This window comes from Triturus cristatus, chromosome 11, assembly GCF_964204655.1.
Source record: "Triturus cristatus chromosome 11, aTriCri1.1, whole genome shotgun sequence".
NCBI lineage: Eukaryota > Metazoa > Chordata > Amphibia > Caudata > Salamandridae > Triturus > Triturus cristatus.
Window position 1 is genome coordinate 694,878,220 of NC_140594.1, and position 26,006 is coordinate 694,904,225.

The following is a 26,006-nucleotide window of genomic DNA, read 5'->3' on the forward strand; positions in this document are numbered from 1 at the left end:
GAGTGCCCTGACTGTTTGGTCGGCCATCTGGGGCCGACCAAACCAGTCATGCGCACTCTGGATTTTCTCTATGTAGGCTGCATGCCGCCTACATAGAGAAAATAGTCTCCCTACAGGCGCCCGGCTGGGCGCTGTCCGCACCAATTAAAACGCTGCCATTGCAGTGTTGTGATTGTCTTGGGGAGGGAGGGAGGCTGCCTTCTTCCTGTTCCAGCAGCAGGACCCTGCCTGGAGGGGTGGTGGCACGGGACCCGGTAAGTTACGTTTTTTTACATTTATTTTTAAATCCCCCCCTTTCCCCCCCCACGAGTCATGTAGGCTGCGACTGAAATTGCAGTTTGCTGGTAAGTGTGTTCAACCGAGTTTCTGCTGAATTTCAGATTGAACTCCAACCATTAATTGACTGCCAGGCAAACTCTATTGATATGTTGCCATGAATATAACACTTTATGGGTCCGTTAAACATTGACCGAATAGTTCTGCTACTTGGCAAATTTTATTTACTGTTCTATCAACCACCTTGCAGGTCCTGCTTGCTTTCTAAGAGACTTTACTCAAAGCTTGGTAACCCTACTCTATATACAATTGAGCTCAATGCTTTCCTAATTCTTAACAATATGTACATTCAGTGCTTAATTAGTTAAACAATAAGTGCTGGCGCCCACATGCAACACTGTTAAAGATTGTGTAACCATGATTACGTACTCTTGATTCCACCTCATGCCCTTATATTGCAGCACCAGGCACTTCCTGCCACCTTATCCCACACTTTCAAGTTAGTGTCTTTTAATCTTTACCTTCTCTTTGTCACAGTTTTTCCATCTTTCTGTCCTCTTTCGTTTTCCCTTTAGTGTTTTTCTCTCCCCTGCTCTAGATCAGTGGTTGTTAACCTTTATTCCAAGGACCCCTGTGGATACGTGAGGCCTACTCAAGGGGTTTGCGGCAGTTTGACAAAATTTAATATTAAAATTAATGCATTGAAATTAATAAAATATATACAAACAAAGATGCAAAATTGAAAATTAAAAAAAGCTCTTTCTATATTTGATTGTGAGGTAAATAAAATATTTCAATATTTGAGTATTTGTTCAGTGTATATTTGTTTTTGTATTTTGTGTATTGTTTTGAGGTTTAAATCATAGAAATTACTTAGACTGGGAGTCCACAGCTTCAAATAATGACTCAGGAGGTTCCCCAGATTCTAGTAATGATTGAGTGGGGGTCCAAAGTCAAAAGGTCCAGAACTGCTGCTCTTAATCAAAGGCTGCTGAGGAAAAATAAGTACTGGTACCCAGAAAAGAGTGCTGGCGAGCCCCACCTGCAGCCACCGGCTCAAATTAAGCACTGTGTTTATTTCTTCAATACCATTTATATAGTTATCTGCACCAGAAAATTTAAATCATGATTTTTTCCTGATGGATAATCAACCTCCATTAGGGTCTTGCTTGGCTTCTGGTGCACTGTGCTCTGAACTTCACAAACTTTGTTTTTATAATTTTGAGCTCAATCATATTTTTGTTGCATTTAAAATCTAAGGCTTTCATGTGTTACAACAGACCCCAATCCCTCTGCTGTCAAATGAAACATTGTAGCCAAACTGACAAAACTGTGTTGTCTGCAATGAATCAGGTGGGAAAGCATTAATCTAACTCAAAGCTGTTAAATTCTTCCCAGTAACCAAACCTTAAATTCAGCAAACATTTAAAACAGATGCCAAATCCCCCCATCAAGCAATGCTTCCTTTCCTCCACCGAGATCTAAAGCCATCTACTTTGCTGTATTGCACTGATGGTGGCCAGAAGGGGCATCGTGACATTGTGAATGCAGTGTATGTATGTTGAGAACATGGTGTACAGGGGAAAGGAATGCCTGAAAACAAAATGATAAAAATTGGGGCTTATGCAAGGAATTTCAAGAGATCAAATTAAATCTATTGTCAGAAAGAGGACATCATATTCACCTTGGAGAAGAGAAAATGTTTCAAGGTAGACTTTTAGTTTATGTTGAAATACTTCCTGAAACGTTTCTCATTGTATGTATTTGTCATTGTTCCTGAAAGTGTAAACAAGTTATGTGAATTCTCTAGGGTTTCTGCCCGTTCATACACAGCTCTACTGAGCCTATTTCATGCCCCATGTCCTGTGCACCCTCCCAACAGTCTCCTCTGCATCTATTCGCGTTTTGTGACCCTCAGTGGAACTAATGCACCTGCCACATTCGGTCGGATTGATGTCAGGCAGCCTGAGACATTCCCTGCATTGGGAGACAGGAGAGAGCTTGTACTAGGTGGCTGAGAGACTCTAGAATGGCTGCTGACATGTGAAGGCACAGTGTGCAAGTGTCCATTGCCTAGCCTGTCCGGCAGCTCAGCTGAGCTACCAGTGCAGTTAATTAGTCCCACAACCAGCATCAGCAGTGCAGTGCCTCAACCCAACAGACATTCCTTCCTTGTTCATTTTCGAGGCTTCAACAGGCTCTCTTGGATGTGTGTGTAAAGAGAAAAAATCAATTGGCACGTAATTTACCCCAAAAATCAAAACATATGGTTATCTTCTGAAACTTGTTGGTAACTTACCCTAAACACTTACTTCGACATAGTCTACAGGCGAGACTGTGCCTCAGATATAGACTGACTTCACTCACCATCAATTAATAGCCCATTTCCTTGACCTACCATGACCTTCAGACACACAAATTCTCTTGATTCCCTTTTTGTCCACCATATATTTTCATTCAATACATTAATAAAGTTAAGTTTCTACTACAAAATTCGTGGTAATTCGAGAGCATGAAATGAGTAAAGAAGTTGGATTGATGAGCCTAAATTCTGTTTGGAAGAATCATTCTGTTCACCGGTCAAACGTCTAAGACTAGGCAGAACTAATGGCGCTCAAGACTTTACCAACTTTTCTTGATCTTTAGTGGATCAATTTTTGACTTAGTTTGAAAATACGTGCCCAGAGGCTTCCAATTGAGAGTGAGCAGTGAGCTACAAATAACTTACAATAAAATATTAAATGTATTTCTCTTGGGATTTTGTTATTCTGAAGCATTGAGTCGGTGGAAGAATTCAAATTACTGGAACAATTCATGTAAAATGTTTCCCTTAAACTTGAGCCAACACATGGATACGTACTCGTACAGGCAGCTTCTGGAGGATCCGAGTCCGCGCGGTAGTAGCCATTTCGACAGACGCAGATGGGCGAGGCTTCAGCTGTCGAACGGCTGTTAGGAGGGCACTGAGCACAAATCCCCATACCTTGGTTTGCTTTGAACATGCCAGCCGGGCAAGCTAAAAAGAAAAGAAAAAACAAAGGTGGTCATTGAATGTACAAAAAGTGAAAAGGTGATCATTTATGCACCATGTTTACCAGTATGATCAGAGTTCTTTGCAAACGGCAGCGACGCGATCTTAACGCTTACGGCTTATTATGGTTGACCCAAAGCACCCACCACAATGAACATCATTTCAGCGAGCCTGGTGCCATCAGTAATGGTGTCAAAGGGAACACCCTTTGAGTTGCTTCTCTGACATCGTTTGCTTCGGAATCCCTTCCACCCTGGTCCGCCACCGAAGATATGCTGTCCCAGAAAATAATTTTATTTAATGTCCTACCTCCTGTGCTGAGAGAAACCATCCAGTATGTGGGGGCATTTGTTATGGGAGGCCTGGAAATTGACCCCAGCTTCAACAGCATATCTGCACAACGTACGTGAGTAACTACAATTCTACGATACAGGGATGGCATGGCAGTCCTGCAATCACTCTTTTTATACCCAAGTGCAGCACTCTTCCAATTTACAGCGTGTGGTGCTGATGCCAAATCGCCTTTGAAGCCCCTAAGATAGTGAGGCAGGTGGGTTGAAAACTTTAATTTTTTTTCAAACATTCTTCTTTTGAGGCATTTCCTATTTTTAAGATTTTTATAATCTTTGGAAATTGGGTGAAGAAATGTCTGTCTTAATTATTTTGTATGCGTTTTGCTTATTATCAGTTTGTGATTAACCAGTTAATTTGTACCAGACTGCTTCCATTTATATTTGGGATCTGTATCTCATGTTGTTTTTATTTGGATTGTACTGTATTGTGTTTGTTGAGCCCTCCTTCAACCAGCAGTTCATGCATATATAACTCGAGCCAAGATTCAGACTGAATAAAATTGGAGCAAAGAGCACTTCAACAAGCCTTCGCCTGCATCTGTAAATAGTAGATTTGATGGGCTTTGATAGCTCACTTAGCGCACATTAATCCTGTAGTTTCTCTTCAGCCTCTACTATGTCATATCACTGTAATGCTGTACTTTGGTGCATGCGCAAACAAGCTTGTATTGATTCTGTGCATACTCTATCTGTTAATGCCTGGATGCAGCATGAACACTCTACAAGAACCCGTATCAAAATGTAAATGATCAAAATGATATACCAAAATGAATCTACAATGTATTCTACTCTGTTTACAGAATTTGGGATAATATGAAGAATAAATATTGATCATCACACCCAGCTCTAAATTGGGGCGAGGGAATGTTTTAAATGCATATCAATTTATCCTTTGGCTGCGCACTATGAAATGCGCAATCAACTGCATCCATCTTTAAATCTGTGATAGAGATCCTGGATCGGAATCTAAAGGCCGGCAATTTTTTGTTCTTTTATACAGTACAACTCATCTTCAGTGAGCTTTACATATAACAAAGTTAGGTGACCGAAGCTTTCTTTCCAGACAAAGGTAGCAAAAAAAGGTTGGAGTGGATAGGGGTCGATATTGATTTGCTGGATTCTAAGTTCCCTAGGTACAACATGGATGTATGTATATATGGATGGTTGATGCATCTATGTATGTGGTATTTGCATGGAGCCTCCCTAGCCACAAAAAGTAGTGGGGCACTGCAAAATGTCAAAGGCAAGCACACAGACAAAGAGTGATGGGAGAGGGAGCTGGTAATTGGATTGTTACTGCATTGTGATCCAGTGCTCATAAGGAGGTATGTAGGAATTTGTGTATATATGTTGATCGGAGTTATAGAGGTCCGTTGTTTCTAGGGGAGAGCGAATGTGAACATACTTCTGAAGCGAGAGGGAAACATTCTCATTTCCTGGAGGGACAGGATCCTGTGATTCCTGGAATCTCTTTTATTTGTGGACAGAGTGAGCATTTTAAATTGCCCTATGGATGGCAGGTACCTGCTATCTTGGCATAGTTTTCCAGAAGATTTATCATTTGGAACATTTAATGATCTTGTATGGGAAGAGAAATACAGAATTAAATGAGGTGTTAATGCAGCAGAGGTAGTAGGAGATATTTGTGGTGCCATAATCCCATCTATGGGAGTCATTCTGAATGATTTGAAAATTAGAAAGCTGTCTACCATCGTGGACAAATTGGCTACTGGTACTAATACTTGTAAATGCTAAGATGATTATGATAATGTCTATGGTTTTGCAAACCCAACTTGCGTTGGACCTTTTGCTTGCAAAGGAGGGCGAAGTCTGTTCGATATTTAAAGTTCAGCAATTATGTACTTATATCCCAGACGAAAGTAAGGATCTGGAGAAATACATTAAGAATAGGTGGGGGGATTCAGTTTTTTAAGAAATGACCAACAGCAAATAAATTGAGAGGGGGAAGATGTAGCTGAAGAAGTGGCTTTGCTTATTTCTGCTGGTATCTCTGAGGCATCTGTTAATGTAAATTTGGGGCAAGTTCCACAAGAAGATACCACTACTCATTTTTATCGTGGACTATAGCAGGAGTCCAGTTAAAATTGGGGAACAAGGATTGGTTGGGCTTTATTGGAGGTTTTGACCTTTTATGTGTACAAGAAACATGGTCCACAGATGATATTTTCATAGATGGATATCACTCTTTCTGTGCCTTTGCAATTTCCATCCTCATCAGGAAGGGCCAATTGTGGTGCTTATTGTGGTAAAATATGCTTCTGTAAAAGCCAAATATTTATGCTCATCCCCCCGGTATCAATTAATAGTGATCTCTGGTTTAGCCAAGGTTAAAATACTATTGGTGAACTTGTACTATAATATCTTTGAAAAGAGTAATTGCCAAGTAATAGAGTCCCTGCACATGGAAATCGCCCAAGCCTCCGCGAAGTGGCAGCCAATGTGCGTTTTATGGGTCGGAGATTTTAATTGCACAATCTGTAAATACAGTCCTCAACGTGTGTGGGCTGGAAGACACTGAGGGACAGCCCTTGGTTCATTTTATTCATTCTCCCCTGGGGAAACCCCTAAATTCCATCTGGGTAGTAAACAACGTATTTTTTTAATTAATTATGCCCGTAACTCCCCTTTGCAGTGTACAACTTATGTTGGTGGTGGTATGGACAGTTCTATTGATTATATGCTAATAACAAAAAGGTTTACCTCTCTTGTTCAGGAAATTAAAGTCAAGCCAAACTGCTCCAGTGGCCATAATCCTCTCATTGTCTCTCTTAATATAAACCTGAGATGGGGCACACTAGTGAGCCTCTGCTTCAGTACAAACCTAATAAAGGAATTAGATAGAAATGGGACCAGGTAAACCCATCAAAATGTGAGCAAGACATACTCTTAAGGAACTATAATCTAATAGATGGGTGCTTGAAGCTAGATTCTACCCCAGTCAAAAGAGTACAGGATCTTGAGCTGCTCTGTACCGACATTGCCCAGAGGTTGGTCAGGACTATCCCTCAAAAGCAATTCCCAGAAGTGCGCTGGTCCAACACTTAATGCTCTAAAGCTCATAAGAACTAAAAAGTGCCCTACACACCACTTCTCATGATAGAGAGCTAATAAAAATCATGAGGAGTAAATACAAAAATTTGATTGAATGCAGGAAGATGGAACTGAGGAGATCGCGTGGGAGGATTTGTAAAGAGCAGGTTCTCTTAAAGACTCAAAACAAAATTGAGAAATTATTAATCGGGACAAATTGTGGGCTATGATGGATGACATAGGTGTCAAAAAAGCACTAGTAACCCTTCTCCGTAGGTTTCATATAAACACCACAGTCACTGTAAGGTATGGCAGTAAGGGGGAAAAACCTCACCCAATTATCTCCATGGAGGGGGTTCGTCAAGGATTTATTTTAGCCCAGTTCCTGTTTTTAATTTATACAAATGGGCTAGTGGCTTTTTTTATTAAATAGGGAGCTTGATTTACCCAAAATTGGTAATAAATCTGTTTACCTACTTTCCTACGCAGACAATACAGTATTATTGGCAAGGACAGCTTTGAGTTTACAGTAATCCCTTGATGCTTTTACAGATTTTTATGATATCCCTTGATTACATTTTTAATTTTATTAAATCACACATAATGGTATGTGGCCCAAAGACCACAAAAAACAAAACTTTTATTGTTCAGGGAAAGAAGATAGAAAACGTTAGTATTTTTCTATATCTTGGTAATTTATTTAATAATCCGATTAAATGGAAACCACTTTTAACCACTAGAGCACAGCAGACAAGTAGGGCTGTGGATGCGTTATTTCGGTTTTGTTGTAAATTGGGGCATAAACCGGTGAAGGAATTATTAACTCCTTACAGAGCTAAATGCCTCCCTATTGCCACATATGGTGCCGGGGTATGGGGTACAATAGAAGCCAACAGCTCCAACTAGTAGAGAATACATTAATTAATAGATTACTGATGGTAACAAAAAGTGCCCCCACTTTACTTTGCCATGCCGAACTGGGCCAAGACTTTATAGAAGACCATGTTGGTTGTGCTCCTTTGCATTTCTGGGCTAAAATTTGGCTCTCAGAAGAACTAGAGTTTTCAAGAGATGTTATTCAAAATTACTTTATCATGCGTAATGCTCTAAAGATTCCCGGGCTTTACTTTCTGATGGAAAAGTACCAAGAGATAGGCCTAGGACACTTCTTTGAAAACCCTGAAAGAATTCCTCCAAATGCTAAAGCCATTATTAAAGAGGCGTTTCTCACCAGGGGCAACATGCGTAATCGTCAGCAGCCAGGTGATATTTCACTTACCTTCTGTCCCCTCACAATTTATCTAACCTTCTTCACGAATCCCCAGATTAGATTTTACCTAGCTAGGTTCCGGATACGCACTGTGCAGTTTTTGTTGGCATTTCCTTGTCAAGGAGGATGGACGGACAAGCTTATGCCTTGCCCGTGGGATAATTCTTCTAGGCAAAGCAAGATGCCCTTTCTATTATTTTGCACTTTATATAATTCGATAAGAACTAGATTTCTGCTCCCATTATTAAGGAATGTTCATCCTTGTTTATATAATGATAGTATTATTTATTTGCACTCATTGGTCTCCTCTGATATTTGCATCGTGGTTGCAAACTTCATAAGGAGCTCTATCGTGATTGGAAAGCGTTATGAGTACAATTTGTATAGGATTATAGAATGATTTCATTAATCTAATGGCCTTTTTCTTAAGGAAGTAACATAATGTTTTTAATTCTTTTTGCTGAAGTTTTATGAATTGTTGTTTTTAATCTTTCTCCGCTGATGTTTTATGAATTGTAAATATTTTTATATTGTGAAACTTTCATGATTCTCTGAACCGAAATAAAGTTATTCTTGGCAGACTGACATTAAGAATATATTTTGGAAGCGGCAGGTGCTTGGGAAGTCAGGAAATGGATTTGCTTCAGATAGGCAGATGGTTTGGAAGCTTGGGAAGTGGAATCATGGGCGCCATTCTGAAACCTTATTTGATAATTGCCCTTTGTGCGATATTCCTATTCCTGATCTTTAAAGGATATCAGCATGCACTAGTTAGACAGGGAGCGCAGGGCATGAAGGTCAAATAATTTTAATGAAGAACAAAGGGAGTGTTACCAGTTGGTACTATCAGACGAAGGGAGGAATCCAAGGACAGTTTGGAAGCGGAAACTGGAATATGGGCGTAGTGTTCCAGGCGCCAAGTTTATTTCTGAGAACTTGAAAAGTACTATGATGTGTATGAGGTCATATTTCTCAAGTGTTCTTTGTGCATTTTAATTAGTGGACCGACCTTGGGGTTAGTCAGATTCCCTTTAGACTTGGAGAGATACAGACCTCTCTTGACATCTATGATTTTGTGGCTTTATACTATACATGATTCCATACATATAGAACTTCTACAGAGGTTCTGATGCAATCACCTTTCTTCCTTCCTTGATTTAATAGGCTTTTCCCTATCTGTAGTTTAGTGTTGGGTTTAGTAGATATTGTACATTTTTCCATGTATGGAGAGAAGGATCGAAACCGTTTGTCTAGTCATCAAGTCCTATTTCTTATCTTTTACATTGCTGCTACATAAATTCTTATATGCTCTTTGCTGTTGAGGACCAATATTGCATGCCTCTGTGGTCTTCCTTTGGTACTCTTGTATTTTTATACTATGTTTTTGAGATTGATATATATCAGTCTGGCTTTGAGTTTTTAATAATCTTTTTAACTACAAGTTACTGACTCAGACTTTTATTGTGTGGTCTTAGTTATCACACTTACTTTGAGATTTAAATTGTTGTTAACCCATTTTCACTCAGGCTACTAAAAAGGTCTATTGACCAGAGTAAATTGGAAGGAACGGCCCAGAGTGCTCTCAAGCCTTATGCCTCATTCACCCACTCAAAAAACTGACAGCGCGCCGTAAGAACCCCTTCGAACACACGGCCTGCCATTACCACCTCCTTTCCTTGAGGCCCACAAGGAATGTACGACTAAAGAATTACTCCTGCAAAAAACAGATTACGGATCTTTTCAACAGCACTGGCTGATTGAGATAATGGAAAGAGCCACTTCTGGTTGTGACTGCGGCATTAGGTTATGAGGCTCCTCTAAGCAGCCAGGACGGAGAAATTAATAGGACCTGGAGGAATAACCACTTTTATGCAATTTCCGCCTGAGATACTGGGCTTGCAATCTTTATTGAAGCCCTTTAACCTGTCATTCAGAGAGCGCACAGCCCGCACGCGCCTTAGCTCTTCACAAGATATTGAAAGGAGATGAGGTAAAAATTGATTTTATTATTCCACACTTTTTTCTCCTTCACCCAGGGCAGGGAACTAAATGTTTTTTACACAGCAGCAAAATGATTGAAAGCGCGCCTGACGCGTTTTAAGTGGTACAAGGGTTACAGGGCATGCCGGGAAATTCCCTCATATCTGGGTACTCGAGAGTCCGTGCTTTCGCTATATGAGTCGTTGCTTTTCTCTACCTAGCTTGCTTGCTCACACTGTATTGAAGGAAGAAACACAGTTCAATAGCATTTGTCAGCCGCCAATACTATTGGCTTATTCCCTTATCAGCTGACTTGAATATTTAAAGATATATTAACTGGGGACAAACAGAATTGTACACATGCTTGTCTCACCTGTAGCCAGTAGCCAAAAGAAAGGGTAACGCACAAATAAACATTTCTCCACTTGTAAGTCTAAGAAATTAATTTATTGTTTTAAATGTCCTTGTGGCAAACTATATGTTAACAAAACTGGGTGCAAATTTACTTTAAGTCTTAACAAGCACAAAGAAAGTATCAGGTACACGCGTACAGAATTGTTAGTCCCCCATTAAGTTGAAAAAAAACAGGCACAATATAGAGCAACACTCATTTTGTTTTGGAACTCCTTTCCAATAATTTCATAGAAGACAAACTAGGGTTCTTCGGCAATGGCAATTATTTTGGATTAGGAGTTAGGATGCCCATGAACCAATCGACGACAAAGGCATTACAGTGGCTTTCTATAATATGGTACCCCTTAAGTTACAAAGCAAACCATGGGCTTCTTTAACCTCTGTATACATGCTGCTCAATATATTTAGAACATTTTTTTTCACATTTTGTGGTATATTATATTCATTTTTTCTTATGTACACTCTGCTTTAAACTATATTTACAGACTATAAATGACAGCAGCCTTAGTAACCCAGTGCTGGGTATGTCAACTTTGGGTAATGTAACCAAACTTCAGAGTCTGTTGAGCACTGAGAAATCCTAGGAATGTATTGTCATAAAGGACAAAAAAGAAAGACTATCCTGTACTGATGGCTCAAGTCAATAGACCACGATGATGACGTTATGGTTAAAGCTTCTTTACTCTGAATAGAGTAAGGAATATATGCAGAAACGGTCAAACTGTGTTCCCATGTGGAAATCAAAGACATTCTCCCAAAACCAGTCTTCCATATCGGAGTCACAGTCTATGCTCTATGAGGTGCGCCACCTCCTCTAGACAGAATACCATGCACACTAAAATCAGAAAAAAAGTATTTTTTCTGGGTCTGGGGCCCAAAACCTTTCCCTTCCCAAAGTGTCTAAATTGTATGAAAACCCGCGAGAAGAGATTTTATTACTATAGAAACCCCTTTAAACCGGAAACCACTACTTCTAGCATGGAGGGGTTATACTTGCATGGAGCACGCTAAGTGTAGACGAGATGATGAGCAGGATGTTATTACTTTATCAAGGAATGACTAAATGTATGATTCAGGAAGCTTTATTTGAAGCATAAAATGAACAAGCTACTGAGAAGCAATTGTTGGAATGTTCGAATGATGATGACCAAGATAAGGGAAAATATGTTAAGGGTGCTCACGTTCAACAGTGCTTGGTTTTGAACCTTCTTCACAAGCTTTTTGGCGGAATGGTTTTTATACTCAGTACAAAGTGCAGAGCTCTGACTATCTCTCTTTTAACACTGTATTGAAGTATATTATTTTGAAAGGGTGGAAGGATATTAATAAAATCAGATTTCTTCATTTTTCCCCCAAACGTTTTAAAGCGGGTTTTATAAAATGTTAAAAGTTCATTCTGTATTTTCCAGCATGGTGCCCTCTTTTTCAGTAGACTCCCTCTTAACGGATCCATGCGACAACAAATGTGGAGAAGTCTATAAAGCATGCATGCGTGATATCAAACTTTACCATGAAAGCTAGTTCATATGTGGCTTATTCAGCACAAACTTTATTAAAGGATGTTCAATCCTTTTTTGACCAACTGGAGGAAGGAGTACATCCTACGGTAGTTCTAGGGTGTGTGGAGTTACTATCAAAGTTTTTGTACGACACAATGTTTGATTCTTTATGTTCTTCTTCAACTGCGGCACCTGCCTTGGTGGCCACCAGGGTATTTTCATTATGGCTAAAATGTGGAAGCTCAATGTTCAGCAGGGATCTTTAATTCGCAATCTTCCTTTCACAGATCAAACATTTTTTGGGATCGGCCTTAAGTCTTTTCTGGAAAGGAACCTGGCACAGTCCTCTCAGCACACACATCATCCCTTTAGTGGCCAAGGTCAGGTAGGAGGTCGGGGGCTGCAGTGACAGAGAAATTCTGATTGCAGTGACCCCAGGCTCAGCCTTCTAAGTCATGACCATAGTGGGGAAGTGATAGAGGCAAGATATTAATTTCCACAAGACACTGAAGCATCTCATCAAAAACAGAGGGGCTTTTATAGTAGTAAAACAGCTGCTATTCTCTATGGTGAAGAGAGCATCCATTTCCCTTATTTCAAGAAACACCAATCTAAAGAGAGACTGTCTTTTGAAGGGCATTTTACATCTCCTGGCAAAAGGAATACTAATAGAAGTCCCCTAGCCACAAAGAAAGCAAGAGGCGTGTTCAATATTGTTCTTGGTCCTGAAATCAGGCGACATTCATGAGCTTGTCCTTAACTTATAGTGGCTGAAACAATTTGCCCAAAATGTTTCCTTCAAGATGACAACTCTTGAAGCGATGATCCCTATGACTGAAGAAGCAGATTGCCTGCTGACCCTAGATCTCCAGAATGCATACTTTCATGGTCCCATCCTACAGAGAAGCCAGTCCCTGCAGAGGTTTGCTGTCTGTGGAAGAACATAATTTCCAGTTCAAAGCTCTTCCCTTTGGTCGCTCAATGTCCCCGAGCCTGTCTACGAAGGTATTGGCTCTGGTGGTGGCTCTTTTACATTTGGAAGGTATTCAAATAATGACTTACATCGATGACTGTTTTTTTTTTCTTCTCTTTTTAAAGTACAGACTGAGTACCCAAATGTTTCATCAGTCTGGGATTTGTTATAAACCCTAAGAAGTCAAATCTGGTGCCTTCGCAGGTTAAGCTCTTTATCGGAACCCTGTTTAACACAAAATAGGCTCAAGTTTCTTACCAGAGTCAAGATCTCAGACTTTTCAAAATACTTTAGGAGACCTTCTATCTTGTCAGCAGGCTCCTGCCAGGATGTCTTTGACACTGCAGGGCTTACTGGCCGGGAAGGCACCAGTGGTATTTCAGTGCAGGAGTTATTGGCAGCAAAGGAACCAGTGGTACTTCATCTCATGTCTATTCTTCATCACCTTCGAGTCCATTGGCCTCTGGATTCCCAGAATGATTTTCAATCATTCGTTCAATGTCTGTTAGTGGTTGAACACAGAGAATAGTCTCACAGGGGTATCTCTAGATACTTAAATTCTGCAAGTAGTAGCATTGGACGTAAGTTAGTGGGGTTGGGAAACAACTCTGGAAGACATAGATCTGAACGACAGTTGGTCTTGAAAGAGAGTTCACCATTGTTCAAACTGGAGAGGACGATCAGCAGTAGGGAAATCCACAAGGTTTTGTTGTCCTCTCACACAGTGATAAGTTTTATGGATTTTCTTTCCAGAACAAAGGCCGGTAATAGGCTGTCTAAACTCTCTGGCACTAAAGACTTTGTCATTATGCCAACCTGAAACAGGAAGCCAGATGGACTAACCATCCCATAACCCACTGAGCGTTTTTTTTTACTGAGATGCATTTCAGGTAATCATGAGACGTGACATGAAAGGGATAGTTAGTGGAACCTTAAAACTCTTTCATCAAGGAAAGTCACACCCTAGGCAACTATGAATATATTTAAAAGATTTATTTTACAAATAGAAATCATATTTGTGCATACAAAATGAATCACAACTAATATACAAATCAGCAAATCAGCGGCAACAACACTTATCAAAAGGTTGAATAATAAAACATATTGCTAAATTCTGGTAATACCATACAGCCATCTCTATATTAATACCTCCCACCCTACACACCATTTTCTTGGCTAACTGAGCTAAACTTTGCACCAAAAAGAGGCCTAGTTTGAGTTTCAAAGATGATTCACACCAACATACTCCTATGGAACAATAGAAAAAATATTCAGTAGTGACCTCATCAAATATCCTCGCCTGTGTCGGTAGTGCTGGAAATGGCTTTTCCTGCAGAGTCGCCCCAAACATTTTGCCCCTTTGGCTGACTTTGATTTTTCTGGCATTTTGGACTCTGAGCACTTTACCTCTGCTGACCAGTACTAAAGTGCATGTGCTTGGTATCTAAAATGTGAAGACAATTGGTTTATCCATGATTGGCATCTTTAGTTTACTTATAAGTCCCTAGTAAAGTGCAGTACCTCTGCCCAGCGCTAATAAATCAAATGCTACTAGTGGGCCTGCAGCACTAATTATGTCACCCACCTAAGTAGCCCTTTAACCATATCTCAGGCATGCCACTGCACAGCCATTATGTACAGTCTTAATTGGCCATTTCAATGTGTAAAGGTCGCCTACTTGCCAGGCCTAAACCTTCCCTTTTGTTACATATAGGTCACCCTAGAGTAGATGCTGGGCAGCCCATGGGCTGGGTGCAATGAACTTAAAATGTAGGGCGTGTATTTTTAAGGTTTACGTGCCCTAGTAGTGAATTTTTTTTTTTATTCTTATTTAACTACTGTAAAGCCTTACTACCACACAGGGTAACATTGGAGCCGCCTTATAACCTTTTATAACGTGTAACTTTCAATTGGGAAGAGACTGCAAAAGTACATTTGGTGTCTCTGGGCTCACAATTTTAAAGCACATTGTTTAGGGAAGTTGGTTTTAAAGTTGCAGGCCTGAAAATGCCAGTTTTAGAAAGATTACATTTTCTTACTTGAACCCTTTAGTGTATTCTGCCTGTCTCTAGAATACACATCTGGGCTGGGTGTTAGCTAGCTTCCTCCATCTCATCTAGGCAGCCACACACAAAGGAAGGATAAGTGCACCTGAGTGGTCATCTGCATGTTGATGGGTCTGCCTGAACAGGATGTGTGGGAGGGGCTGAATTTCTACCTGAAAGGGCTAGGTACTGTTCCCACACAAAGGACGGCATACCCCTCTGTAGTAAGTATTGAGCCAGGGCAGCAATGGGAAGGGTCTTGTTGACTACAAAGACCCGTCTTTGAAGTCTCCCTACTTCAAAGACTAAAAGGGGTATACGTTCTGGACCTCTGACGCCATGTATTCAGCTCTCGTTTGGATCTGAGCAGACTCTGCCAGGAAGCGGAACTGTGCTGCAGGAGGAAGTGCCACTCTGCAAACTGCTTTGCTGTGTTGACCAGCTGCCTGCAGATTGCTGTACTGTAGGAGGGACTGTCCCTTTGCTACTTGCTTTGCTGTGTAGGCCTGCTGTCTACTGGCTCTTGCCTTGGCAGTGAGAAGCACATAACCTCATCTCTACAACCTCTAAAAGAAACTTAAGTAACTCCAGGGGCTTTTTGGCTTGCCCCCTGTTCACAAAGTCTCAGGGACATCAAAGACTTAATTTTCATCTACAGGGCTACCGGGAGGCCAGAATGGTAGTTGCTCAGGAGATGTTTGATGTTGGCATGATTTTCAAACTGTGCAAAGACTGATTTTCTTTTGATTAACAATGAAGGTTCGATGAATAATGGGCTGATAGTTACAAGGTCATCTGGGTTTAGTGTGGATTTCTCCAAGATTTGGAGGAAATGGTCTGTCTTGAGATGTTCAGGGAAGATGCAGTTTCATATTTATTTTTTTATTTTGTGCAGGGTTACACCGCACAGGACTTGTACAGTGGATATATTTGCACAGGGTATGTATTTGGGAGAGTATTTACAGATTTGAATGGGAGAACTAGTTGCTGCTGCACATACGCCGGTAAATATTTACACAAATGTAATGGAGCAATAAGGTAAGTAATAAAAGTGTGCATCTGTGGGCTCATACACTGTGCGTCACTCACACTGTGCCGTTCTGCAATCTTTGCATCTATTTCTGCTATTTTCTCTGAATTCTGTCACTTCTGGGCTCACCTCATTAATCAGCATTTTCTCAGATCTGTCCTTTATTCTTCTTATTAATATTATTTTCTCTAGCTTATGTTCTTAGTCACTGCTCTCTTGGTCCCTCTCTTTATCTTTTGCTTTCTCCGTTGTTTGTGTGATTTGCTCTCATTTAGTCCTGTCTTACATTCCAATTGCTCTCCATTATTTCTTTGTATTTTGTTTGTCTGAATTTGGTCTCCATCACTTTCATTTGTGGCTCTCGTCTGTTCTCTTAGTTGCTCACTATTTATTAACTTTTGTTTGCTTGTTTCCTGCCTTACCCTTCGCTTCCTGCTATATCTCCAACCTTCGCTATCCTGAATACCTCTACCACCTATAATTCCAATTTTTGCATCATCCATTGTTTTTTTTCTTTTACTTGCTCTCTCTCTCTGTTATTCCCCTTAGCTTTTTTCTCTTGAATTGTCCTTTGCGCTCCTCAGTCTAACTGTTGATGTCCTGACTGTCTCGTCCTTTGTCACTCTCATTTATCTGCCTCCCATTTTCTTGACCTCTTCCTCTCTGGTACTCCGGATGAGTTTATCTTTTTCACTTGTGTTTTCCTGTATCTCATATTTGCTTCCCTCTAGGTCTCTTGCGTATGCTCTCTACTTTTGTTTTCTCAAGTCCATGTAACTCATTTTCTTCTTTTTAGCTCTCTTCTTTGGTCCTCGACCTTTATGTGCTATCTATCTCTTCTTTGCACGCTCTTAAAACTCACTTTGCTCCATTTCCTTATTCTCCACTCCTGTCTTCTCATTTGATTCCTTTTCAGCTCATGCCATACTCTTTCCTTTGATGATCTATTGAAGTCATCTGGCAATGCCGCAAGGTGACACATCCCTACAAACATACATTTCTAATGTCTTCTCTTTTCGTAGTCACTCTTTGCTTTCCTCTCTGCCTCTTTTGCTCTCAGCTCGAATCCCTCCTTCCTTGGTCACTGCTTTTGTTTTCGCTTGTTAATTTCTTTTGCTCTTAGTAGTTTTCTTTGCTCTTGCTAAACTATTTGCGTTCCTGGCTGTGTCCTTTGCTTTGTGTCGTTGCCATCTCCTTTTATCGACTTTTTGCAACCTAATTTTCTCTTGCAACCCACTTTTGTTTTTTGTTCTCTTGCATGTTTTATTATTTGCTATGCATTGCAAACTTAATTGCAAAATTGATTGTTCTACTGTCCTTGTTATTAGTTTTCTTGCTTTTGTGTTCTCCTCTTTTGTCCTTTGCAGTCCTCTTTCTTTTCTCTGTTGTGCATTGTTTTGCTTCCCTTTTTATGAATCAGCTTTGTTATCCTTACTTGTAAACATCGCTGCTTTTTTGTTTCTCCCTCATTTATTTTTTGTTTATCCATATCTGCATTTATGTTCTATTATCTGTCTAGCGCTTTTGCTCTTCTCTCTGTGGTCCTCCTTTGCTCTCTTCTCCACTTTAGCCCACTGTTTTACTTTATTTCCTGCCACTTTCCTTTATTCAATCATTTGCTCTCCTCTGTTATTGTATTATATATTTTTCTCGTTTTTACCCCTTTATGAAAAACAGAAATATTCAATGGGGAAATTCCTTAGTAAACAAATAGAGATTGTTCTGCCATCCGGCCCAACTGTAAATGTAAATGTAGTTGAGCTTATATAGCGCACAGCTACCCGCTGTGGGTTTCCCGGCGCTTGCTTAGGGAACCCGTCCTGGTATTCCCCTGTGAGATAGCAGGGTATCCACAAGGTGAAAGTCAGGCATCCTGCCGCGAGGGGCCGTTGACCAACGACGAGGAAGTCATTGGCAGAGATCGGTGCATGAAAAGTTCATTCTGTATCTGACCTGCAGGGGCATGGAGGCCGGCTTCTTTCTAGCCTCTCAAGGGGCAATCTCATAAGGGCAATCCCTTATGCGCTGCTGTTCTTGCCGGAAACATTGAATTAAAAAGATTATTTAAAACCCGTATTCTCTACAGGTTCAGGGCACTCCTATTTATTCTTTTTTTACGATTTATTTTCAACAGATAATTTCCCCGCTTCTAAGTTTTATTATTGAAGAAGCGTCTCAAATTCCGTTTCTCCTCAAACTATTATTTTTGTGGCTTGGATTTTATGTTAAATTCTTTTGTAAGCACGTTTCCGTCCAAAAGGACATTACATAAATGGACCTACAGCTGCAGGGCCAGAGTATCCATGGCAGCTCTCTGTAGTGGGTTCGAGGGAGTAGCTCATGAGTCAGAGACAGTTCATTCTCTGCCCCTTCTATTCAAGCATCATCTTCCTTCTAAAAAAGTGTATTTGACAGGGTCTCAGAGAGCAGTACGGTCTCTGCGCCCATTCATTCTATACTAGGGGTATTCAAAGTTGTAAACCAGCTAGATCCAAGCAAGGTGTTCAGGATATTCCCCTGGGATAAAATGGCAAACACCTGATCTAAATGGAAACCATGTACATACTATGTATCTAGAAGAACTGGCATGAATCCAGCTCTTGTTGAAGACCCATGTCTAATAACACCTCTCGCCAACAGTTACTTCCATGTCAACGAAAACTGAATTGCTGTGGTTGCATCAATCTAGAGGGGTTCATGGTGTTTACCTTTTTTTTGTCCATTTAGTCTGTGATCATTTGGTTTAAACTTGGCACTTCTGGAAGTTGGAAGTCATTTCAGTCAATTTTCTTGTGACGGGTGGCTTTCATCTAGACCTATCGCCCGCGGGATAAGAGGGATTTGGTCCTCTTGCTCATTCTACTATCAGCCTCTACTTGACGACATAAAATCTATTGTGTGGTAGTAACAACAAAGCTCTCCCTCTTTGCTCATGCATGGGTTTTGAGCTTTGCACTGACCTCCTAGTACGGCGTCACCCTTGCGTCTGTCCGAGAACTTTGCTAACTAATTCACTCTTTCAATATCCATGCTTGTTAATTTCTGTCGTACACTTGGGCAAATTGATCTGTTCATTGCTTTATCTTTTATGTATTATGCACATTACATAATCATATGTTCCTAAAACTGGATGGGAATCCTAATGCGGCTCTCTGCAACTTCGGTTCTGGTCTTTCTACGATTGCAGCCTGTATGGATAGGTATTGTTTTAGGCTTAAAGCATACAACAAATAAACAATGTGGTTCTACTCAATTGTGATGTAAAAAATATTTTTCTGTATTTTGTTACTTTTAAATAGTGAATAATAAAGCAGTGCCTTATGTGATGTCAATGAAGGCACTAAGTGTTTTTAAAATACCCCTCACACACTATGAATTCCCATAGTGTCATGCTTCATCATGGGGGTCTTCCCGTCCCTCTACGGGGCGGGGCGTGCTTCGACCAATAAGTATATGGGAGCACTGTTGTTGGGTGAAGGAAGAATCTATGTGAAGACTATGTGTTAGGTGATGGTGAGTGTGATAGGGTTAGTGAGTGAATACAAAAAATTTAAAATCCTCTAGTTAGTGGAAAAAACAGACTTTATTCAATTCCCTAGCTGAGAATGTTAAAAATTGGGGTTACGTAGGGGGTGTATGTCAATTAGATACTCCCTACTGGGTCAACATGTTTCGTAAGCAGTCCCCACTGCTTTACTCATCAGGACCTAAATATGTCCCTACTACACTCAAAATGTTGATAGGATTGTATGCAAGACAGAGGTGGTGGTTTTGGGAGCCCTTCTTTGGCCCGGTCCTCTGCTTGGTGTCCTGAGTCACAGTAGAGAAGTCTATTGTATTTAAAAAAATCAGTTCAATCTGCCAGTCTATCTTTCTAGTCTCCTGGTTTCTAGGTCTTTCTGTATGTCTATTACATTCGGCATTTCGTTTCTGACCCCAAGTAACTCTCTCTCCCTTTTATTCCAAATCACTCTCCCATTTCTCTTGCCCGTCTTGCGGTTTTAGTTTGATGCATATCACATTCCTCTGTGGCTGTTCAAAGAATGATTTTCTTTTTTTCAATTTTTTAGGACCATCTTTTGTTTTCCTTGAGTCAAGTGTGTCTCTCTGTTGGATTTCAATCCCCTTGTTGCTCTTCTTATGTCACTCTGACCGTCTCTTGCACTTGACGACCCCACGTGTTTCAGTTGTCTGTCTCCTTCTGCATTCCTTGCCTTTGTTCTGTGCTCCTTCACGCTCTCTTCACTGGATTTCATTTGTTGAGGCTCAAGCGCCCCCATTACAGCCTCTGCCTCTCGTGCCTCTTACCCATCTTAGATATCTCTCTGTTTATTGTATTTCAAGTTTCTTGCTATGGTCAACAGTTTCACTGCCTCCCCTTCTCTTTCTCTTGCAGTTCACTTTGTTACTCGTCTTTTTCCTGTAGATTTCCCCTCCTCTCATTCTCTCTCGCACTATCTTTCTTTCATATGCCACAGATCTCTTCCTTGTTCTTTTACTTCGTTTACTTATTTTTTGCCTCTTTCATTCGTTTCCCTTTTTCTTTGTCGTTTTCCTCTGAAATTGATTTCTCTCTCGTTGGCCCACAGCACCCAGCTTTCTCCCTTCCTCTCCTCTACTTATCTTTCATCCTTTCCTTGTCCCATGCATTTCAAGTGCATGTTCCTTATTCGTCTCTGTCTGCGTTATGTTGCATGTCAACTATCAAGGTTCTAATGACATCTCTCCTATCACTTCTATTAAATGCCCATGTCCTGTTCTTTCTCTCATGCCTCAACTGACACATTTTTCTCCGCTGTCCATATTTCTCTTTCTTTCCCCCACTATCTCCTGTTTACATACATTTTTCTGTCTTGCTAGTTTCCCCTTCTTATTTCTGTTTTTAATCACCTTTAATTCCACTCGAATTTCCCACCCCTCTCTCTCTCCTGCCCCTTTCTCTTTCACATCGTGTGCATCTTTTGCTTGTTTCTCTTCCTTTCTTTCCTTGCGCCCTCCTCCATCCTCAGATACTCTTCTCATCCACTCTCCTCACTCTTCCGTACGTCGCTCCCCCGTAGGTGTCTTACCTATCCTATCTAGTTGCAGTATAATTTTCCCCGCCGCAGGAGGCCCCTCTGCGCCCCTTCGCTATGCTGACGAGTTAAAAGGCCAGCCTCCCTCTGCTCGGCCTGGCGGTGCATTCCATCAGGCCGCCGTCCGCGCATCACTTCACACGGTGTGAAAAGCTTCCATTAGAGCTCTGACTGGGAGAGGACACCTGGCTCCCGCGCTTCACTCCGCACTCGCGCAGCCTGCCCGCCCATCACCACTCTCACGCGCCACAATCATAGCAAGGTTAAAGGTTGCTTATGTGTGACACTTTTGTGTTTATGTGTTGTTATGTGTGACATTCTGTGCCATATGTGTGTCATTTTGAGTAACATTTATTGCGCGCAGAATATTTGTGTTGCACACTGTGACTGACAACTTAAAGTGGCTAGTGGTTATACACTACTTACAGGGCTCGAGTCGGGGTACCACGCGGGTGGACGGCTTCCCCCCACTTATTTTACCTGGAGCTCGATAACTGGAGCAAATGGAGCCACACATTCATTCTTTGGCCTCTCTGGGGCGAGATCGGAGCTCATTCAGAATGCTGAGTGCTGCACACGCGCTGGCTTCTCTGATGCAATCGCATTCTAAGGGGTGAGCTGAGGCAATGAGACTGATGGTGCGAGCCACCTTTCGTGACGTCACTTCCTGTCGTGACGTCAGCGTCCCCCCACTTATTTTTTTAGGACTTGTGCCCTGACTACTTATATGTGTTGTGATCTTCAGCCTGAGCCAGGCAGTGTGACTGGCGCTTTGGCGACTCAGTGCAAGGCCGCTCAAGCTGGCTCCTAGTCACTCCCGGTGGGCCGCGGCAATTCAGTATCCGCCCCGTCAGGCTGCAGCCCTGCTGGCCAGCTGGCCTCAGTACTTCTGGTGGCCGCTCCTGTGACCGGTCAGTGAGTGACTCTCCGTGACGACCTTTCACACTGCTGGCTGCATGCAGCAACTCTGGCCGCCAGAATCACCTCTGAAGCAAGACTACATTACTCCTTTCATTTAAAGAGACTATGGGTTGACCTAAATTAAGTTAATTAAAAGTAGTCCGTCTAAAGCATTAGACTGGGCCACTCTATAGCCGAACTGGAATCAAACACTGTCACTGAATGCCACGTACGGAGTTGCAAATAACATAATTGAGTTCTCGTTTCATCAGATGCCTCAGACAGCAAGGAGGGTCTTTCAGTGTCAAGTAGCAAGCTGCTGAAACACTTTCCTCCCTGACCTTCCAAATATTTGCAACTTTTTATATTTCAAGGAAGAACATGAGAACAACCTTGTTGAAGACGAGTTTATTTTCGGCGAGTAGATTTAACAATTTGTTGCTGCTTTGCACTGGCATGCAGTACTTCCAGTCTGCCTTGCATCTCAGAAGGATTTTGGCAGTGGCGCCCTGCCTGCGGGGGTGAAAACAGAATTGGGAACTACCGTGCAGCCATCAGTGTTGTATTGTGCCCTAATCCATCAGCGGCACACTGCTGGCGACATGCAGCACCCTCTCCTGAGTCGGCCGGCTGGCCGCCCGGACTCGGGAATCATTCGCCGGCGGGCGGTGGCCATAGATAGAATTTAGCCCCTGGGCCACCAGAGCGCGGGTGTTCCGGAAGGCCAGGCGCGAGCAGCAGTGCTGCGCGAGCCAGAGGCAGAGCACCATGATTGCCGCTGTCTCAGTAGCTATTGGGCACTACCCGCCGGGCCGTGACGTCAGGCTCTCTAGTGAAGCAGAGCCGCAGCGCCATGGGAATCAAAAGATACATTGTATTTGTAGCAGCATAGTGAGCCTGCTCAGCTGCTAGGAGCCCCCAAGCCTGCGAGAGCAGCCTGCGCAGGCCACTGGTGCGCTGCCTGCAGCCACACACACAGTTTGCATTGCGCTTTCTGTGAAAGCTGAGACTATGCATTTCAGTGTGGTGATGCGTTAGTCTAACGCCTGGTGCGACAGGACTCCACAACCACCTCACGCGGCAGCGGGAGCACGCGCCACGACCACCTCACGCGGCAGCGGGAGCACGCGCCTCGGAGGAGTCCGAGCGATAACGGCTGAAGGGACGGGAGCGGCTGCCGAGGCAGACATTTCCGAGCGTATGCATTTCTATTTTTCAAGATTTCTTAATAGATTTCATTACTTAGATGAGATGTCCGGTTTATACCGACGGCGGCCTGAATTAATATAGGCTCACGTAATATCGAACACCACTATATCATCGGAGAGGGTACCTGAGGATAAGAATAACACACCTATGCTTGCCTATGCTTATTTACAGTAGCAACATAGTGGTAGTCGATGTTAATGCAGTTAGATATTACTGGCTTCAATCTTGTGACATAAATCCATACCGACTGTCATGTCAAAGCCTGAAGATTTGAAGCCATATGCAAGGCAGGAACATGCCTTCCGCACCTGTCAGAACCTCATGCTGATCCCTGCATTAGAGTTAGAAGTGTGGTGATAGGCCTTCCCTGACATCTCGGTATTAACAGGAGGAAAAGAGCCACTGGCGTAACGAAAACTGAGGGGGCCTCCCTGCACGGTACAGAAAGGGGCTCAATCAGGAGCTCTCTGGCCAGAGTGCAGTGCCGAGGGGGCCCCCTGGAGCTTCGGGCCCCCCCTCACCGCGGGGGCTGCGGAGGCCTGTGTTACGCCCCTGGACAGAGCCATGAAGGCTAGTTATTTCAGGCTCGGGTGGTGGCGGGTAGATGTGTGTGTGTACCGGGGGTGCTATTTATTCTCCACCTCTTTCAAATCTCACCTTCCCCAGCTGCTTAGGGAAGACGCTCTAAGCACCAGCAGAGAACACTGGCCTGCGCTGCTCCAAGCCGTGTGGGGCTGGCATATGCCTTTTGGTCAGGATGCCTCAAGTTCTTAGTCTGGTCCTAAGCGGAATGGGGTGTCATCGGAGTAAACCTTGGAAGTTAAACGATTGATTTACAAAATCATTTCTACTTTTGGTTGATGAGTAGTCAACAGGCTTTGTGTGCTCAAAACCCTAGCATCGCTGTTCATGTTAGACAACTTCTTAACATATGCCTCATGTTTTGTATTTTGTTAACTTTTTGGCTGCACTATTTCTTCTCTGACCATTGACTTCCTAGTTCTTCAGGACCTAACCCCATCCCACGTGCATCTCATGGGACAATACCAGGAAAATATGCTGCCCAGCCCACAAGGGTCAGAGAGATCTACAGGAGATGAATCGAAGAAGAACCAGGCCCCCGAACAACACTCAGCAGAGCACAGAATACCAGTCTCAACCAAGCATCTAAGCAGGGTCATGCTACAAAGCAAAATATTAATCGCATTGCTACAGGTCTTGTAGGTCCCCGCATTGCTAATGCAGCCATATCCCAGAGTATTCGAACACAAGATAGTAATAAACAGAGAGAACAAGCATTGGTGTGCGTGCCGATAGTGGCCAAGGACCTCCGTGGAGCTGCACCCCCCTGCTCTCGTGACTTACTGACCAGAGGCATGGGATGCACCACAGGGTAGGAAGTCCCTCCTTTCCCTTATCTTGTGAGTCTCAGGACGGGGGACAGAAGTAACAGACATGAATAGCAGGTATTTTAGAGAGGTGACTCACGGTCACGGCCTCCTGCTTTTTGATGCACCATCGCAATGCCGGAAAGTGCTCTGGCCACCTCCATTTACCCACCACCCCAGGCCCTTTGACTGGTGGTGGGAGCAGGCAGATTGTGGATTAGCAGAATACAACACAGACTCCTCAAAAGGAAAAAAAATCTACAGCAAAATACCTCCTAGGACAGCACTGATGGACAGCACCCCTTAGTTCTGCAATGAACATCCACACTAGCTTATGGGCATAGTTTCCAGTGCACAGCAACAGGCTTTAGCCGCTGTTCTCACAGCCTGTCAAGAATTACAGAGCTACGGTCCCCCTTTAAATGCTGCAACATAAAAGGTATGGACAAAGGGTGTATGTAGGTCATCACCTTCAACATACATGTGCAAGCAACCCATTGAGAGACATTTAACAGCCACCATCTTCTAAACTCAAAGGCTCAATTGATTAACTCCCCTGGCCTACACCTAAAACATTGCCATTAATAAAAAACGTATCAAAAGATGCAAAGATACAAAGCTAACTGTTCAGAATGTGAAACCTTGTTGAGGACCTTCAGAACATTTTAACAACAAATGTTTTTAATCACGTTTAGATTCTCATTTAGAATGTGGAAAAATAAAAAAACTTGTATTTCTGGAAGAAACTATAAATACGGAGTCGGGTCCACACCATCATTTCCACATCATAAAGATGGCACTGTGAGAGGACATTTAGCTGGTGGTTTTTATACGGATATTTAAAATAACCTCCAAAGATTGAAGACATTTCAGTTCCCTTTTGTTAGAGTAGTGACCCTCACTCTAGTCAGGGTAAGGGGATTATACAGCTAGGATAAACCCTGCTCACCCTTTTGGTAGCTTGGCACAAGCAGTCTGGTTTATCTCAGAGGCAATGTGTAAAGCATTTTTACATACACATTCAGTAACACAGTGAAAACTCTACAAAAAGACAACACACCAGTTTAGAAAAATAACAAATAATTATCTAAATAAAACAAGACCATAACAACAAAAATCCAACTTACACAAGTCAAGATATCACTTTTAAAATGTTCAAAATAGTTCAGTCCATAGGAAACAATGGATGTGTCACTTTTATCACAAAGTACCTGGGATTTGTCAAAATCAAAGACGAAAACAGGCGCAGGGGAGGTGAGGCACCAGAAAAGCAAAGCGGTCCGTTGGTTACTTACTTCCAGGGGAGGCAATGCATAGGTTTCTTACGGTCAGTGGAGGTGATGTGTCAGTCCCTTACTGTGAGGGGGCAGGGGCGTAACAAAGGCCCCCGCAGCCCCCGCAGTGCGGGGGGGCCCCCGCACTCCAGGGGCCCCCTCGCAGTCACCTGGCAAGCCTCTTCATGAATTAAAAGGCCGGCTAGCGGCTTCTTAATAAAATGGTGCGCACGCAAGC

General features: G+C 42.3%; 1 protein-coding gene across 1 annotated transcript in view; it reads right to left on the reverse strand.

The window, feature by feature from the left end:
• The window catches only part of LOC146785328 (ephrin type-B receptor 1), a 793,299-nt gene that overhangs the window by 310,814 nt on the left and 456,479 nt on the right, over positions 1-26,006 (reverse strand). Inside the window, exon 4 of the mRNA XM_085634314.1 lies at positions 3,137-3,292. Within this exon, the coding sequence (XP_085490440.1) occupies positions 3,137-3,292 (156 nt within the window). The remainder of the gene's footprint in view (positions 1-3,136; positions 3,293-26,006) is intronic.